The sequence below is a fragment of the Aedes albopictus genome, chromosome 1, assembly GCF_035046485.1.
Source record: "Aedes albopictus strain Foshan chromosome 1, AalbF5, whole genome shotgun sequence".
NCBI classification, from domain to species: domain Eukaryota; kingdom Metazoa; phylum Arthropoda; class Insecta; order Diptera; family Culicidae; genus Aedes; species Aedes albopictus.
The window spans coordinates 120,284,521-120,303,048 of NC_085136.1; the positions used below are offsets into that span (position 1 = coordinate 120,284,521).

Genomic DNA, 18,528 nt, shown 5'->3' on the forward strand with positions numbered 1-18,528 from the left:
GCTCCGGCACGCTGGACTAATTTTCGATAAGTTGATCAAACTACAGAAGTCTAAAGCGTCGACTTTTGAGTTTACATCTCACTATACTAAATTAAAATAACTAAATTAATAGACAAAAGCTTTACACTGCTATTTCAGTGATGATATGGTGATAAATTAGCAAGTTTAGTCAAAATGTGCTTGTTTCTAGGAAAAAGGCATAAATACATTATATAAAGCCAATTTTGGTTAAAATTTGCCACAATAGGGATATAAACAAGTTTTGGAAAAGATAATTATGGATTAAATTGAGATATAACGCAGCCTTGCTTTTTAACAAAACAAAAATCATTAAAACAGGTACAGTGGCAATTGTAGCAATTTTAAAGATCAAAATAAAATGAGTCCGTTCTTCACCCAATCTGAATCTTATAGATTATTTTGTATGGCCATAGTTGCTACCACTAATACTGAGGGCAACAACCTAATTTGATTCAACCTAACACCAGTACTCAATAAAAACTAGACGAAATACCAATGGCAGACGTGCGTGCCGGCCGAAAGGAACTTGAGACACATTTGCACTTATTACAAAAGGATAAAGCACAGTTTATTTCAAAACATGTACTGTATTTGATCAGTATTATGTGAGCTTTCAATTAATACATTCACTTTGCAAATATGAATTACAGATGGGAAATAAATTCAATTTTACTCTGTATCCGAACTTATTGAACACCGTGTATACTCGTTTCTAAAAACAAAATTATATTTTTTTTGTTAGACGGCGTTGAAGAACCTGACAAAAATTTCTATTGATGTTCGGCTCAGATTACTTAAATCATTGATTTCCGTAACAAACATTTTCAAGATTTTGTCACTCAGTATGGAGGCTGACATATTCTATTTCAGACACTTTCATATGTTAGCCTTTCATCGCCACTAGCTGATGCTGTAAACAAACCGTTTGACAGATATGACCCGGAGATGTCGCGGACAGCGACGAGAGCGACAATCTTCATCTTGTACTATAATATCTTTTGATTCAGGCAAGGAATTTCCCATGCATCAAGATAGGCCATAAAATTCCTTCTGAACTGCAAACAGCGCTTACTCATAAAACGATGGGAAATGTATATAGTTAATACCCCAGACAGACATGTGATACGAGTGTGATTCCTGTACAACGGTACGCAGTGTCAAGAAAATTCTAACAAGACTGACTTGAACTGAGAGAATTTTCAGTATGGCACTCATTTCAAGCGTAATTGTACAGTGATTCTTGTATCACATGTGTATCATAAGTATAAGACGTCTATATTGTCTTTGGAGTGAGCATGCACGATAACAAAAAGGACGGAAAAAACGGTGTCTAAATCGCCTGTTTTTTAGAATAGAATGAACATGGGGCATAGGCTGAAGAAGGGTGCTCATACCCTAGTTTTCAACGAGCGGGAAGTTTTATGAACGATGAGGCGCAGTTATGTCAGTGTATTCCCTTTTCTATCCTCTTTTCGGCCAACCGTCTGACAGTGACAGACATCAGCAGTTTTTTTTTTGCCCTGCTTGGCTTTTGCTGATCCGTTCTCCCATCATCCGATCCGCGAGTCTCATTCGGTGTCTAATCGTTGTGTAGTGAAACAACAGAGCACCTGGTCCCGATCGACTGACTTCTCGAAGCCTCGTACTTCCAGTCCTTCCTCTCTCGTGTCACCTGCGCGGTATTAGAAAGTGGTGAGTTTTTTTTGTGCGTCTAGCCTTCACATCAGCGCCGAAACTGATGAATCATTACAACTAGAAGGTACCTTTCGTCTCCTCAGGTATTGTAGATCATCTACGCAATCATGCAGCTGCTTGCCGGACTTGTCAAGACCACCCTGCCCAACTACTTGGCCGGATTGCCGATCCCGGACAGCTTCGGAGGATGGTTCCGGCTGGGATGTAAGTACCTACGTTTTTCGAAACTCCATTTTCTATCCCTTTCAATGCACTTCTTGGATACAAATGGGGGGGGACCTTTTGCTGATGTGATTCAGCAGCCAGCACACGTTGATTCTCCATCTTCTGAGAGCTGGCTGGAGGAAGACCTTCACAGAAAAAAAAGTGGTAACTGGGGACAGCTCAAGCGTGACCCAAGCTCGGCGGAGAAAATGGAATTCATATTTCGCCAGTCGAGCGGTTCGCTACACTTGGTGCTGGTAAATAGGGCGTTAGGATAGGTAATGTTTACTCCGGTTGATCTAGAGTCTCGTGGTGCGAAAAGCTAAGCGAACAAGATTAGTTACAAGACTGTTATGTAAGATTTGTTTTTGGTGTCACTTTTTATTTGTGGGTCATGTAGTTGCTTGTTGTAGAGCAGTTGACACGCACATAGTTGTCTGATCTGCGAATGATGTAGTGTAATGTCTCATGTATGACTAGCGTAAATAGAGATAATAAACCTAGATTTGCTTCTATTTGACCGATATCAGAGCAGACAGAAGCCTTTGCGCCGCTCGGAGCCGTAGTGAAACAAGTCCATTTTATGTTAAAGCTTCCAAATTTTTTAGTTAAAGTTTACCTTAGTGTATCAAGGTCCCATTTAGTCAAACCGGTAAACGCGTGAATAATCAGTAAGATTATGCTGGGGATGAAAGGTTCGATTCCCGGTCGGACTTTTCTTATTGGAAATTTCATTGACTTTGGGCATAGAGCATCTTCGTGCCTACCACACCATATCACTCACTCATGAATCCTAAGCATCCCTAGGAGGGGTCTGGTACGTTTGGCATAAGGCCGTTTGGCATAAAGACATTTGGCATAAGGACGTTTGGCATAAAGGACATTTGGCATAAAGGACGTTTGGCATAAAGGACATTTGGCATAATGGACGTTTGGCATAAAGGACGTTTGGCATAAAGAATATGTGAAATATATTTTCCCTCTGGAGAAAAATTTAAGAACAGCCTTCAGTGGCAAGAAGGCAAACTTGTTAGTGGTGCATTATATTGGATCTCTTATTTTCGGAATAACCTTTTGCTTTCATGAATTGGATTATTTTCCGGAGGGGGAATATTCCTTCTTTTGTGTATAGGCTGTTCTTTATCGATACAAGCAATTTGGATTCCGGTAATTATTCTTTCCAGTAAATCATCCTTGTCTGCATATTATAACCAGAAAAAAATAATGCATTCTAATGTATTATCCTTTTTAAAAATACTTTTCGTTCTTTAACGATAAGTTTGTAGTTCATTTTTTACTGAAATCATTTTATGCCAAACGTCCTTTATGCCAAATGTCCATTATGCCAAACGTCCTTTATGCCAAATGTCCTTTATGCCAAGTGTCCTTTATGCCAAACGTCCTTATGTCAAATGGCATTATGCCAAACGGCCTTATGCCAAACGTACCAGTTCCGTTACTTCGCTCGGATGAGTAAGAATCCCTTCGGTTTTCCCTAAGTAGCTTTTAGCCTGTGAAAGAGTTGGAGTTAAATTTGCGTTCGAAGAAATTCTGCCGTTTACCAAGAACCGTTCAAAACCGTCCCTGAGTGAAATAGTCTCTTGCAAAGTCGGGCAAATTTCAACACGACCGGTGGTCTCTCTTTGAGAGTGGCGCTTAAGCCACCGTGCTTTAACCAAATCCTCAAGAATAGTTTACGAACGTTCGTAAACTATTCTTGAGGATTTGGTTAAAGCACGGTGGCTTAAGCGCCACTCTCAAAGAGAGACCACCGGTCGTGTTGAAATTTGCCCGACTTTGCAAGAGACTATTTCACTCAGGGACGGTTTTGAACGGTTCTTGGTAAACGGCAGAATTTCTTCGAACGCAAATTTAACTCCAACTCTTTCACAGGCTAAAAGCATTGGGGCATTGGGCTGGGCTCAAATCAGATTCCTATCGATTTCCTTCATGTCCTTGTTGAGGCTCTGCGCCACGAGCCTCTGGGTCTGCCGCTGCTGTGAAGTCCTACCGGATTTAAACCCAGTGCATATTTGCAGATTTCGTCGCAACCCTTTCCTACTATGTGGCCTACTCACTTCCACTTTCGTTCTGGAATTTCTGTTGATATCGGTTTCTGATGGCATCGATGGCCCAATTTATAAAGCACCAGTTGATGGAAATTTGCAAATTTTCGATCTTCTCCACTGCTTTTAAGGCTCAAGCATCCGTCATCATTTTTCGGAAAACGAAAAGCAGTTTTTCACTGTAAATCAAAACAATGACCATGAAAATATACTCACTGTATTCCATTCCTCATGTGGAGAGCAGTGAATACATTTTCATGGCAAAATCTTTTGTTTTGGACGAGACAACTGCTTTCAAATTCTTGATGATGGCAATGATTTCAATGACGAATGGTTCAACGTTAAGTTGGAGTCGAGTTAACATCCAATGATTTAGCCTTGCTGACGTTGATAGATCCCTATCAACCAGATTCTGATTTTTTATAGTTCTATAATCGACATTGCTTCAAAACATGAATGCAGTTCACTGGTAATGGGAGGTGATTACAATTCAATAACACACGCAAAAGACTCTACAAGTGGAAATAACATAAGTCCACAATTGAAAAACTTGATACAGAACGCTAGAGTCATTGACACTTGGGAAAAGATACACAAAAACGACATTGAATACTCATTCATAAGACCAAATTGTGGATCAAGGATAGACAGAATCTATGTTGATCAAAGTCTGAAGACAAAATTGTTGATGCAAAACTACAAATTAATTGCTTTACTGATCATAAAGCTATCATTAGTCGATTGAAGATGCCAAAGTGCAGTAAAAGAGATGGTAGGGGCGTCTGGACATGCAGGGCAGAGGTCTTGACTGCTGAAGTTCTAGCTGAGTTACAAACTAAATGGATTTATTGGACAAGTCGTCGACGTTTTCATAGATCTTGGATGGACTGGTGGATTTGTTTTGCAAAACCCAAATTGATTTCGTTTTTAAAATGGAAGTCAAAACAACAATTCAGAGTATTTAATGAAACCATGGAATATTACTATTTTTGTCTCAAAAGATGTTACGACGATTACGGTAGTGCAAGAGGGGATCTTTTTAAAAATATCAACAAAATTAAAGCGAAAATGCTATCACATCAGCGAAAATTTTCATTCTACAAAAGATGTAATGAAACGTACATTCAAGGCAAAGAAACTAGTACTTTCCACGTAGGACAAAAATTTCAGAAACGACAAAAATCAAGATTTGAAAAACTAACGATAGGCGATACCACTTTTGAAGATTCTACTGACATTGAACACAAAATATTTGATTATTTTCGAAATCTATTTCAAGAAACCAACATCGATTATGTTATTAATTTTTCACCCCAAAAATCGATTCCCAATGCTTGTGCAGCGAACGATTCTTTGATGAACAGGTTCACAGTGGATGAGGTTTTTAAATCCATTTGTTCAAGTGCTTCTAAGAAATCCCCTGGACTTGACGGATTGACAAAAGAATTTTATGTAAAATGTTGGGATATAATAGGAACAGAAATTACTTATGTAATGAATGATGCTATTCAAGGCGCTATTAATCAGGATTTTGTCAAAAGCTATGTTGTTCTAATTAGAAAAAAGAATACGGATGACATCGATTCAATCAGACCTATTACGTTGACAAATTTTGATTATAAAATATTATCGCGAATTTAAAAAAAAAATAGATTAAACGAATTAATGCCTTTGTTGCTAACGTCATCTCAGAAATGTTCAAATTCTAAAAAAAAATATGTCAAGCTGTTCTAGCAATCAGAGATAGAATTCCAATCTCCAATGTTCAAGTATAATCGGAAAAAAGGAATTCTTATATCGTTCGATCTTAGACGCGCATTCGATCGGGTCAATCATGAATTTCTATTCAAAACACTTGAACAAATGAACATTAACAAGCATTTCATTGATTTTTTGAAACATATTTTTTCAATTTCCTATTCGAAAATCTTGATAAATGGCCATTGACCGGAAGATATCAAATTAGGATGCTCTGTAAAGCAAGGGGATCCTCTTAGCATGCATTTATTTGTATTGTATTTTGAACCACTCATACAAATCTTGAGGCGTGAATGCAATGGCAATCTTGATCTAGTATGTGCATATGCAGATGACATATCTGTAATAGTTGAGGATTTTTCGAAAATTGATGCAATTAAGCAAATATTTGACCATTTCTGTCTCACTTCGGGGGCAGAACTTAATTTAGCAAAAACAAAAGCAATCAAATTGCTTTTTTAACGAAATTTACCGAATTGGATAAACGTAACTGATGAGGTAAAAATTCTAGGAATAATATTTTACAGTTCAATAAGTGATACCATAGAACAGAATTGGAAATCAGCTCTCACAAAACTTTCAAGATTTCTTTGGATGAACAAAACTAGACAATTGAATTTAATTCAAAAAATCACTTTTATAAATACATTTGCACTATCAAAAATATGGTATGTTGGATCTATCATTCCAATGCTAGCAAATACCTGTAAAAAATAATACAATTAATTCGACAATATCTTTGGCAAGGACATCCAACAATTGTAGCTTTTAATGATTTGACGCTACCAAAACTCAAAGGAGGTTTGAACTTACATAATCCTGATCTTAAATGCAAAGCACTTTTCCTGAATAAGCTTCATTTCGCGAGAGATGATAGTTTAATAGACCTCAACCAAATTATTGAAAATGTACCTATGAAACAATTGCCTTCTAATTTCAGTTATCTTCATAAATCGATTTAGAACTTCGATAGAGGTATGTCTATATCGCGGCGTGTTCTTCCTATTAGCTTTTTCGATCTAAGCCACAAAATCATCAAGTTATTAATAGAATACGGTCGATAAATCAGCATATGATATGAAAAGTTTGGCTCAAAAAGAAAAGTGTTCTATCCTATAAGATCGAAAAAGCTAATAGGAAGAACACGCCGCGATATAGACATACCTCAATGAACGGAGTGCGAATTCCGAAAAAGCTACCGATCGATAGAATTTGTGATGAAAACAGAACAATACATTAGGCTGTCGGGTGCCTGAAACTTTTGCCAGTCTTGGTAAGGTGGTATGAACTACCAACCAAGCCGATCTGTTTAAAAGCACAGGTCGCACGGCAGAAGTTTCACGCATTCGATGTATTCGTTCAATACATGGCCTACTTGCCTAATTTCACCTTCTATAAAAATTTTCACACTTGTTCGCTACCTAGCGAATTCTATCATATCTATCATTTCATTATCCACTTTGATCTCTACTCCCTTATACTATGAGTAGAAAGAGACCGATATAGCCACAAAATCATCAAGTTACTATTTTATAAAGCAGAAAATAAAACAAGATTTTTTTTTACAAAAAAAAAAATCAGTTAAGTTTGGTCGGTGAGTAATTGTTGAGAACCACTGAACAGTTACTCAACTCTGGCTACTCTTCTTGCTCGATGATATCATCATAGTTCATTTTACAAGCCGATTTTCTGAATGAAAATTTAACAGGAGATAGTATCACTACCACGTGAAAATCAATATCATTATTAACATTGTTATCGTTTCGTAAAATGGCTAATACATGTATGTAACACCTGACACATTCTACCGTGAAGTTACAACGTTTTGACGCATTTTTTGTCAGATTTTTCACTATAACTCATAAATATGACCGTAAACCTCAAAGATATGTTTGCATATTCGCATTCTTCGTAAAATTTGCAGTAAATATACATAGTCTGTTGAACATTTACCCTATGTCTCCACTAGACAGAAATGTCTTGCCATTTTGCTGCCAGAAAGAGAAAACGCAACAGAAGTGATCAACACCGCTGCTGCTCTCCATGCAAACGGCAGGAGAACATTTCTGTCATGACACATCTGTCCAGAAAAAAGACATGACATTTCTGTCTATTGGAGACGTCGGGATAGTTTTCATTGGAAAGGTATGTTCAAATTGGGAATTAGTAGCGTGACGCGTCCACTCTGGCCGGCACCTTAAAGGATCATGTTGACCATATAGGCTGTTACGCGCACTGAGTTGGAAATAGTTACGCCTTAGGAGCAGTCGTTCGGGAGCATACAAATTCAAGTCAGCCAATAGTGATGGGGAGTCAGCTTCAGGAGTTTGGCGATGAACATAGCTTGCGAAACATTGCGTCGAGTTTCCAGTATGGCGATTCCTAACAACTGGCAGTGATCCCGGTAGGGTGGCAGGTTTGCAGGATCGTTCCAAGGAAGCCTGCTTAAAGCACGACGAACAAACTTCTTTTGCATGCCTGCAATACGGTTAATCCATGACGAGTGATACGGGCTCCACACAGCAGTCGCAAATTCGAGTATTGAGCGAACTAGTTTTTCTAAAGAAAACTAAATGTTCAACATACTATATTTACTGCAAATTTTACAAAGAATGCGAATATGCAAAACATATTTTGGGTTACGGTCGTATTCCTGCAAGAACCCTTGGAGGAATTTCTGGAGGATTTCCTGGAAGAATCTCCGGGAATATCTCTGGAGAAATTCGTGGAGAAATCCCTGGAAGAATCCCTGAAGCAATTCCTGGATGAATCTCTGGAGGAATTCGTGGAGGAATGTCTGGAGGAATCTCTGAAAAATTCCTCGTAGTATTCCTGGAGAATTTCCTAGAAGTATCTCTGAAAAAAATCCTACAATTCCTGAAGGAATTGCTGTCATAGTTTCTGGAGGATGTCCAGGATAAATTTCTGGAGGAATTCCTGGAAAAAACTCTGTGGTATTTTCTGGAGGAATTCCTGGAAAAAAAAACTCTGTGGTATTTTCTGGAGGAATTCCTGTAAAAGTTTCTGGAGAAATCCCTGGATAAAATCCTAAAGAAATGCCTGGCGGAATTCCTAGAGGTATTCCTGTGAAAATTGCTGGAAGAACCTCTAGAGGAATTCTTGAAAGAATTACTGAATGAACTTCTAGAGGAATCTCCAGAGGAATTCTATTTCTATTTCTGTTATTTTTATTTTTCTGAAAAAATCCCTTAAGAACTTCCTGGAGGAATTTCCAGTGGAATTTCTGGAGGAATTCCTGGAGAAATCCTCGAAGGAATTCCTGAAGGTATCCTTGGGGGAATCCTTGAAGAAATTCGTGGAGAAATTCCTGGATCAAATCCTGGAGGAATGCCTGGATGAATTCCTGGAGGTATTCCTGAGAGAATTGCTGGAAGAAGCCATGATGAAATTCCTGGAGGAATCCTTGAAATAATTACTGGATACATTTCTAGAGAAATTTTGAAAAGTTTCCTGGAGAAATTCCTAGATGAGTTGCTGACATAATTTATGATGGAATTTTTTGAATAATTCCCGGTGAAATTTCTGGAAAAAACCCTGAACAAATTCCTGGAGGAATTCTTCGACGAGACCCTGGAGAAATTTCTGGATGAAATCTTGGAGGAATGCCTGCATGAATTTCTGGAGGTAGCCCAGGAAGAACTCCTGAAGCAATCCCAGGAGAAATTCCTGGAAAAGTCTCTGAAGCAATTCCTGGAGGAATCCCTGCAAGAATCCAAGGAGGGGTCCCTGGAAGAATGCCTGAAATTTTTCCTGGAAGAATGCCTAGGAGAATACCTGGTGGAATTTTTGGAGGATTCCCTGAAGTAATTCCTGGACAAATCTTTGGAGGAATTTCTGTAGGATTCTCTGAAAAAATCCCTTCAAGATTTCCTGAATAAATTTCTGTAAGAATTCCTGGAAGAATTCTTGGAAGAATCCTGGAAGCAATTACTTGAGGAATCTCTGGAGGAAGTCCTGAAGGAATTCCTAGAGGAATCAACAGTCCCTGGAGGAAGTACTGAATTAATTTCTGAAGGAGTTCCTTAAAGAATACAAGGAGGAATTGCTGAAGGATCCAAAGAAGAGTTCCCGGGAGGCTCTTTGGAGGAACTTTTAAAATAAGTTGTTTCATAAAAAAAACACAGAAGAAACTCCCGAGTTATGCCCTGCAGAAATTCTTGGGGTAATCCCTGGAGAATATCATAGACAGAGGAGTGCCTGTAGGGATTAACGGAGGAATCTCTAGAAATACTCCTGGAGGAGTCTCTAGAAGAATTCCTGGAGGATTATCTAGAGGCATTTCTGAAAAAAATCCTGGAATAATTCCCGGAGCAATCTCAGAAGAAACTCGTGGAGGAACTCTTTGAGAAATCCTTGTAGCAGTTCCTGAAGGAATCCCGCAAATAGTTCCTAGAGGCACTCATAAGGAAATCCTTGAACAGTCCCTGGAGGAAGAAATGGATTAAATTCTGGAGGAATTCCTGAAAGAATTCCAAGAGAAACTCCTGAAGGAATTCTAAAAAGAGTTCCTGGGGAAATCCTTGGTTGAATTTTTTAAAAATTATTTTTAAAATAATCCTTAGAGTTGTTCCTGAAAGAAACACGGCCCCAAGCCCTGCCCCCTCTGGCTATGCCCATGCCGTCGTGCACCTCCCTTGACTGCGTTCAGGTCTCGGCTTTATGTTTCCTTTTGCGACACACTTAATCGAACCTCTATTGGGAGCCGCCACCTTGCCACCGTACCGCCGGACATTTTCTAGGGAACTTTCGGTTTTCGTAAAATGGTTCAAGGCACCGGAGTTGGAACATCTGCTGCCATCGTCTTCTGAAATCGTCAAAACAAGTGTGCACCACGCGTTCAATACCTTTGCTAGACATCTTCTGGGAACATTCTTTGGCGATGTGAACATACTTCTACTGGCACTGTCGGTACTTGGGTCCTTCGCGTAAGATAACACAAATTTCAAATGTGTTGTAAGGAAAAAAGTCTATGATGAGGTAAGGGAAGGGAAGTCTCAAATGATCACCAACTTTAGTCTACGTAGTTAATAACGTCCCCTTCACTGTAACCACTGTTTTAGTGCTCCATTTTGAAATGTGTTTCTTGAATTTCGTTTCAGTCACGGACTGGCTGTCGCTGATCCCGCCGACGGCCGCCGTCGGTGGCCTAGTGTACGTGTCCTATCTGGCGTTCTGCCCGGAAGCCCGGCCCAAGCCCAGCACCAAGGTGAATCGTTCCATCCGGATGGCCGAGGCCAAGGTGGTGGACATGATCGACATCGAGGACATCGCCGAGAAGGCCGCCTTCTGCCGTTGCTGGAAGTCGAAGAACGTAAGGACCATAATGAAGCAATATTTATTGTTCGTGAAATAATCGGATGTTTCTTTTTTTTTTCAGTGGCCGTACTGTGACGGATCGCACGGTGCCCACAACAAGGAGTGCCAGGATAACCTCGGACCGGTGGTCGTTTCGCGCAAGAAGAACTAAGGCAACTTCCGAGGATCTACAACGGACAGGTACTCGAAAGTTCCGATTGATTCCAATTGTATAATTGAATAGTGCTTTTTAAACGCATCTAAAACTCAATACAAAAATAGCAAATTATGTGCATTAAAGAACCCGATAGCGCTAGGATATTTGCATAGAATCTAATAGGAGAACCAATTCTTAAAAAAGAAAGAGAGAGAAGTAAGACGGCATTCATCACATCATTCTGTTTATCGAATTCTTCATTTTTAAACTGTTATACACAGTAAACTGGAAATTACCTACTTCAATGCAAAAATACGGTGATGGCACACGTCACCCAATTAATTCAACATTCACTTACTTTTCGAGAGTTTTATTCATGTTTTTGTCTCGTCCTAACACCAAGCAATTTGCATGAGACGTTACGACTCAACCAGTATAAGCATTCAGCATGTTTCCTTACAATTAGTACGTACTGACTTTTTCTATCGACGTACGGCTAGAGCCGGAATCGATAGAGAATGGATTTAAAACCTGTTACAGGGCAGATGGTGCTACAAGAACCTCTTTTAAAACTGCCGAATGTTCTAAACATTGTAGGTACCACGTGTGTGTGTTTTTCTAATTTCCGAATTGATATCGTGGATAATAAATTTGAACCAGTTGAGTTATGAAGTTATGCTGTGGAGTTTACTAATCGATAGAGAAAGCCCTTGGATAGCCCAAAGTTTTATTCATTTTACTCTCAGCTCCTCCGGTTTTAAATCTGACCTTGCTTCTCAGAATAAGTAACATGGATGTTTCTCTCAAATTCTATTGGGCATAAAACACAATGATTATTAAACAAATCACTTAATATCACAGTCATTATTACAACTTTTATGCTAACAGATGTTTTATTATCTACTTTTGACTTTTGATGGCTCTTGTTGTCACGTTTTTACTACTTGGATTTATGTCGCAGCTATCAGTAGAAAAAAATGCCGTGTACATGAGCTTGCAAGCTTCTATTGTTCCATCTCATAGAATAAAGAAATTCTAACAGCCATGGAACAAACATGGTGTACACGGCAGTAAAATTAATCAATCAAAAAATGGCGGTCAAGTTTACAAATATCTAGTATAAAAGCGACACAGTTATACTTACAATTGTTGTTCTCGATCAGAATGGCACTCGTTTTCAAACTACACTATTTAATCTTGTTGGGGTTTGATATCTATTGGTTATTGCTATTCTTCTTCATGTTGTCTAATTGAGTTATGGTTTGCTGGGAACTGTTTGCTTGAGTTGATTGTATTTCGTCCTATTGCTCAAGTGTGAAAACTCTGCGTTTATCCTAGTTTTACTTTGAGTGATGAGTTTTAAATCTGAAAATAAAAAGACAACAGACAAATTAATGCAATTGCCCATATGAATTCTTTGTTAGGGTTTAAGGTGAATATATAACGAAGCCACACCTAAAAATTTCAAGAGCACAAATCTGAGGAACCAAAAGACGGATTGCGCTGAAAAGTTGATCGATTGGTGACCCGCTGGTGATGACCAATCGATCAACTTTTCACCGCAAACCAACCCTCGGTTCTTCAGATTTGTGCTTTTGAAAATTCGAAGTGTGGCTTCGTTATATATTCACTTTAATTAATCGTAAACGTTTCTGTATTATGGGTTATACCGTCGCTTGAAGATATGCCCCGGTTCGCTAATTAAGCATTTGTAGCGCTCTGGCCAACTCGGGCAAAGAATAACTACAAGACATGCAAGCCGTCCCCTAACACGGACATCAAAATGTAGACGGTCTTGTATTGAAGCCCGAATGGAAGTGCCGCTTTAGGATTAGAAATTCCTAGACCAAACTCGAGCTATGTAAGCAACTGACGCTACGAACAAAAGGCAACCAGCCAGAGAAAAAAAAATACGATCACAGGATTGACTGATGGACCTAGAACCACAGAACACCTATGTTCTCCAGGGATTGGACTCCATTTGGATAACAGGGCCCAATTTATGCTCTGTATTGTATGTTGTAAGTTTGTGATGCGTCTTTTGTGAATTTGTGGAATTCGAAAACAAAATAGAAAAAGCGCATTTGTAGGGCTTTATTGCTAGTTATTCGTTGCATGTCGCCTTACGTGGGGCACGATACATTTGTTGTGCACATTTTTTTTACGAACGCAAGACACTTCAAAACAAAAGTAACGTCTTTTTTTTTCTTGACGCAAACGTCACAACTGGCATAATGTCTGTTTCTCACTTTAGAGCTTTATGAGCACTATTTTTACCCCTGGACATTTTAAGCACTTCTCGAGTCTACGTTCAACCTCCTCTGTAGTTCCGAGAGAATATGGACGACATTCCAGGACTCTCAGGCGTAGGATTCTTTCCTAAGCGAACCATATTCGCACATCAGTGTGGTCTACCACGTTTGGCACCGGGAGGAGACCGAGCACCGGGACATACGAACTGCTCAAGCGAAGTAAGCCTAGGCGTGGCGGGGGACTTGCATTGGGCTCTGCTGGTTCTCTTCAGAAATTCCACATTTCCGGAAGCAAACTCTGTACAAGTTACATGACACCGCTTACAAAGTGTCACAGCCCAGCCTCGGGCACATCAGGAACGGTGCCAGTAAGTTCCTGATTATGGTATACTGGTCATGCTTAGTAATTGGTTTTGAGATGGTACACGCTTAGGTAACTATGCACAAGTGAGCTGATGGCGACGGCATTCTATCCTCTTAGTAAGGTCGGATGACACTGACTTGAAACGGCGGATAGGCTCATGTCGACGCTGTCTTCCGCCCCATAAAACCGTGGCATGGCCTTAAAGTACTTTTCTGATCTGTACCCAGCTTAGGCAACTAACAGGGCGAAAGTAGGTTCAGTTGAAGTATCCTGATTATCGCTGATCCGCCTCTGAGCCCAGTCCCCAAAAGGGCCTGGGCCCACCCTCGGGTGGGCTCCCTGCTTGCACAGATAACCACCAGGATCCTTGGCAACTACTTCATTTACAGTGAGGAACAGCAGCTCTAAGGGGGCCCAATAGAAATGAATCCTATCACCAAAACAAAACCGGGGTCGTGAGCGGAGTTGAGAACAGTGAGGCGTTGAATCCGTTCGCGCGGGGTGGCTTGGCGAGATCGCCCCCACGAGGGGCTGGTGCACCCACCAGCGACGCAACAGCAGGTAGCTCAACGAGCGCAAGTGGAGTAAGCGCACGAAGCGGTACAGGGCCAACGGAGGAAGCACAGATGACCGGTGCAGATCTCACGCGGGCGATAAACCGCAACATGAGCGGCCTACCAAAGATGTTGGTAGTTGCCGAACAGCTGGATGAGCTGATCAGCTATACTAGCGGGCGAAGCAACATCAGCAAGGGCCTGAAACAGGGCCTGCTGAAGCTGCGCAAATCGTTGGCTCTGGCCAAAAAGGAGTACGATCTCCTGGCAGAGGAACGAAGTGCTGCAGACGCGAGCAAGGAGGAACGGACAGCTTCCTCTTTGCGGGTAACGCGACAATGCAGCATAGGACCATATAGCTCGCCGGGGCCGTAGCGGAACGGTCAAGACGCCCTACGACTCAAGCTGCACGGTCGAAGCCTGCTGGAAAGTCACGGCCCAAGAAGCGTACGGTAGAAATGGGTGCGAAGCCGAAGCGGGAGGAAAAGGGAGCGCGAGTAACCAGGCTACCAAGCCGGTTGCGATACGCGCATGGGGCAGGGAAACAAAGCCCCAACAAGCCAATACCAAGAAGAGTGGCGGCCAACCAGACCAAGGGAAGGAGAACCCTTGGATTACGGTTGGAAAGAGAAATAAGTTGAGAAAAGGGAAACCAGCCCGAAAGCGCGAACGGAGAGACGCGCTGGTCTTCAAAACCGAGCCAGACACATATGCCGAGGTGCTGAAGGCCATGCGGGGCGAAAATCGTCTCTCACCGCTGGGCGCGGATGTAAAAAGCATCCGACGCACCAGGACTGGAGAGATGATGGTAGTGCTGAAGAAGGATGCAGCCAAGAAAGGTGCATCCTACAAATCACTAGCCCAGGAAGTACTTGGAGAAAAATAACAGGTAAGACCTCTAACAGCGGAGGCAACTCTCCAGTGTAAAAACCTGGACGAAATCGCCGACGCAGAAGTGCTCGCAGTCGTACTCAAGCAGCAGTGCGAGATAGATGTACCAAGTGCATCGATCCACCTGCGAAAGGGCCCGGCTGGTACGCAGATTGCCACGTTCAAGCTCCCCGTAGGGGAGGCGAACAAGGCGACAGTAGTCGGCAAGATCAAGGTAGCTTGGTCAGTGTGCCCGCTCAGCATATAGGAGCCGCCGCCAGTGGCGTGCTTCAAGTGCTTTGAGCAAGGACATAGGAGCTCGTACCTATGAGGGTAGAGCGGAAAGAAGTGAGGCCTACAGGGCGGCTAAACTGGCACTGAACGGAGAGATTTAGACAGGAAAACGAGCGTACTTTGAAAATCTCTGCCAGGCAGCCAACACGACACCCTGGGGTGATGTCTACAGAGTAGTCATGGCCAAAACGAAAGGAGCGTCAGCGCACTCGGAACGCCCACCCGAGATGCTGCAGAGGATCGTGGAAACGCTGTTTCCGCGCCACGATATCAGACCATGGGCTGAACTCACCCCCCCCCCCCCCCCCCAACCGACCCAGGCGTAGGTAGCCCCAGTGACGAAGGATGAACTCATCGTAATTGCGAAGTCACTCAAGTTGAACAAGGCTCCGGGTCCGGACGGTAGCCATCAAGTCGGCCAGCGAGGCGTCCAATAGCGTCAGTTGGGCAGCCATTGAATGCGCCATTCAACACCTAGGAGTCCCGGATAGCTTACACCGGATACTGGAGAGCTATTTCCAGAATAGGGTGCTACTCTATGACACGGACGAGGACGAAAAGAGGTACAACACCACCGCGGATGTACCACAAGGGACAATCTTGGGTCTGAGAAGTTCTTGCTGAGATAACTAGTAAGACTCCAGGAACAGTTCTTGGCGGGATTCCTGGAGAAATTCCTAGAGAAATCTTCGAAGCAATGTCTAGAGGAACCACACAAAAAGAAATTAATGGAGAGTTTCCTGATTTAGCTTCTGTAACAATTCCAGAAGCTTTTGATCTTTCAGAAAACATAGGAAGATCAAGTACTTCTAGTTACTATATCAATTCCGGAGAAGAGGCCTGGAGCAATACAAAAAGGAATTCCTAGAAATCTTCCCGAACAAACTGTTAGAAAAATATATGAAGAAAATCATGGAAGCATTTCCAAAGGAGTTTCTGAATGAACCCATGTTGTTTTACGAGGAACCCTAGGAATCCTTATCCAATTATCCATACAACTCAAGTGACATGTAGATGAATATCGCACTTTCATACGTTAAACAAAAATCCATTACATGGCACCAGCAATCATATCGTTTATGTAGCTTTGATGTTTGCGCCTATATATCTTAAGGACATATATGAGCGAATCCAAATACCGAAAGCACGGACTTCGTCATCTAAACAACAAGCAGAGCTGAAAAAGCAATGAGTAGCCTTGCTCACTCGTGATAAACATTGAGTAGCATTTTCGTTTTCGGGCGTTTTGTGGATGACGAGATCGGTGCTCTCAAAAATGCGAGTCAAAAATGCACCTGGACGCTCTACCATTTCACCATAACAAAAAGCCGCTATCTTGAACTATGAGCCGTAATTTTGGATTAAGTCCACCATCTTAACTATTCTGGTCTTTATTTTTACACTCCACATTTCTTCCCCATACCAGATATACCCATATTGCATGGTTTTAGAGCGCAGAACCCTATTGAACAGCTACCATCTGGTCACCATTTTTTGGAATCCACAATTCGTCGCTATATCAAATAAACCCATATGACACGGATTTAGAGCTTAAAACGCATTTAAACAGCCACCATCTTGAATTTGGAGCCGTCATATTGGTGTTTCGGCCACCATTTTGCATATTGCGGTCGCCATTTTTGACTCCAGACATCTTCCCTACACCAAATATACCCATATTACATGCAGACAGGGTCTAAAACTACTTTAAACAGCCACCGTCTTGAATTTGGAGCCGCCATTTTGGATTTTAGATCGCCCTCTTGGAAATTGTGGTCGCCATTTTTGGACTCCGGATATCTTCCTTATATCAAATATACCGATTTTTCATAGTTTTAGGGCCTAAAACTCCATTAAACATCCATCTTGATTTGAAGCCGCCATTTTGAATTTTGGACCGCTATCTTGGATATTCAGGTTGCCATTTTTGGACTCCGGACATTTTCCCCATACAAATAATAACCATATTGCATAGTTATAGAGTCAAAAACTCCACTTTACAACCACCACCTTGAACTTGGAGCCGCCATCTTGGATATTCAGGTCACCATTTTTGGATTCCGGACATCTTGCCCATACAAAATATATTCTTATTGCATGGTTTTAGAGCCAAAAACCGCCATCTTGGATTTTAGACCGCCATACCAAATGTACCCATATTGCATGGTTTTAGGGTCTAAAACTCCTTTAAACAGTCTCCATTTTGAATTTGAAGCCGCCATCTTGAATTTAGAACGCCATCTTGAATGTTCAGGTCGCCATTTTTGAACACCGGACATCTACCCCATACAAAATATACCCTTATTGCATGGTTTAGGGCCTAAAACTCCGTTATGCAGCCGCCATATCGAATTTGGAGACGCCATCTTGAATTTTAGACCACCATCTTGGATATTCTGATCGCCATTTATGGTCTCCAGACATCTTCCCCATACAAAATATACCCATATTGCATGGTTTTAGGGCCTAAAACTCAATCAAACAGCCGCCATCTTGAATTTGAAGCCGCCATCTTGAATTTCAGACCGCCATTATGGATACTCAGATCGCCATTTATGGACTCCAGACATCTTCCCCATACAAATTATACCCATGTTACATGGTTTTAGTGCCTAAAACTCCATTAAAGAGCCGCCATCTTGAATTGGAGGCGCCATCTTGGATTTTAGACCGCCATCTTGGATGTTATGGTCGCCATTATTGGACTCCAAACATCTTCCCCATACAAAATATACCCATATTGCATGGTTTAGGGCTTCTTTAAAAAAAGGGCTTTTAAAAAAAAAAACTCCATTATACAGCCGCCATCTTGAATTTGGAGCCGCCATTTTGGATTTTAGATCGCCATCTTGAATTTTTGACCGACATCGTAGATTTTTCGGTCTCCTCACCTGTGTTAACATCCGCACAAAATTTGTCAACCATGCTGAAGGTTACAAAAATCGCCGCAGTTTGATGTGTCGCATGATGGGGCTTG

General features: G+C 41.4%; 2 protein-coding genes across 6 annotated transcripts in view; one reads left to right on the forward strand and one right to left on the reverse strand.

Annotated features, from left to right (window-relative positions):
* The first annotated feature begins 1,545 nt into the window (after positions 1-1,545).
* Positions 1,546-11,889, forward strand: LOC109413004 (CDGSH iron-sulfur domain-containing protein 2 homolog). Of its 4 annotated transcripts, none has more exons than XM_029874124.2 (4): positions 1,546-1,713; positions 1,778-1,920; positions 10,865-11,076; positions 11,143-11,889. In XM_029874124.2, exons 2-4 carry the CDS (start codon positions 1,824-1,826, stop codon positions 11,230-11,232), a joined length of 399 nt encoding a protein of 132 aa, XP_029729984.2. In that variant the 5' UTR covers positions 1,546-1,713; positions 1,778-1,823; the 3' UTR covers positions 11,233-11,889. The 4 variants fall into 4 exon arrangements, with proteins under 4 accessions (XP_029729984.2, XP_019542223.2, XP_062701257.1 ...); XM_019686678.3 differs by having other exon boundaries at positions 1,781-1,920; XM_062845273.1 differs by having other exon boundaries at positions 1,809-1,920.
* A 161-nt stretch (positions 11,890-12,050) lies between these two features.
* The window catches only part of LOC109402231 (uncharacterized), a 39,004-nt gene continuing 32,526 nt past the window's right edge, over positions 12,051-18,528 (reverse strand). Inside the window, exons 6-7 of one of the 2 annotated variants that reach the window (XR_009996168.1) lie at positions 12,362-12,582; positions 12,051-12,252 (exon numbers count right to left, since the gene is read on the reverse strand). Coding sequence is in view for 1 of the 2 variants with exons in the window: in XM_029874123.2 (XP_029729983.2) it covers positions 12,577-12,582 (6 nt within the window). In the remaining variant the exon portion in view is untranslated. Of the gene's footprint in view, positions 12,583-18,528 lie in introns of both variants that reach the window. The other variant, XM_029874123.2, reaches the window with a different exon arrangement.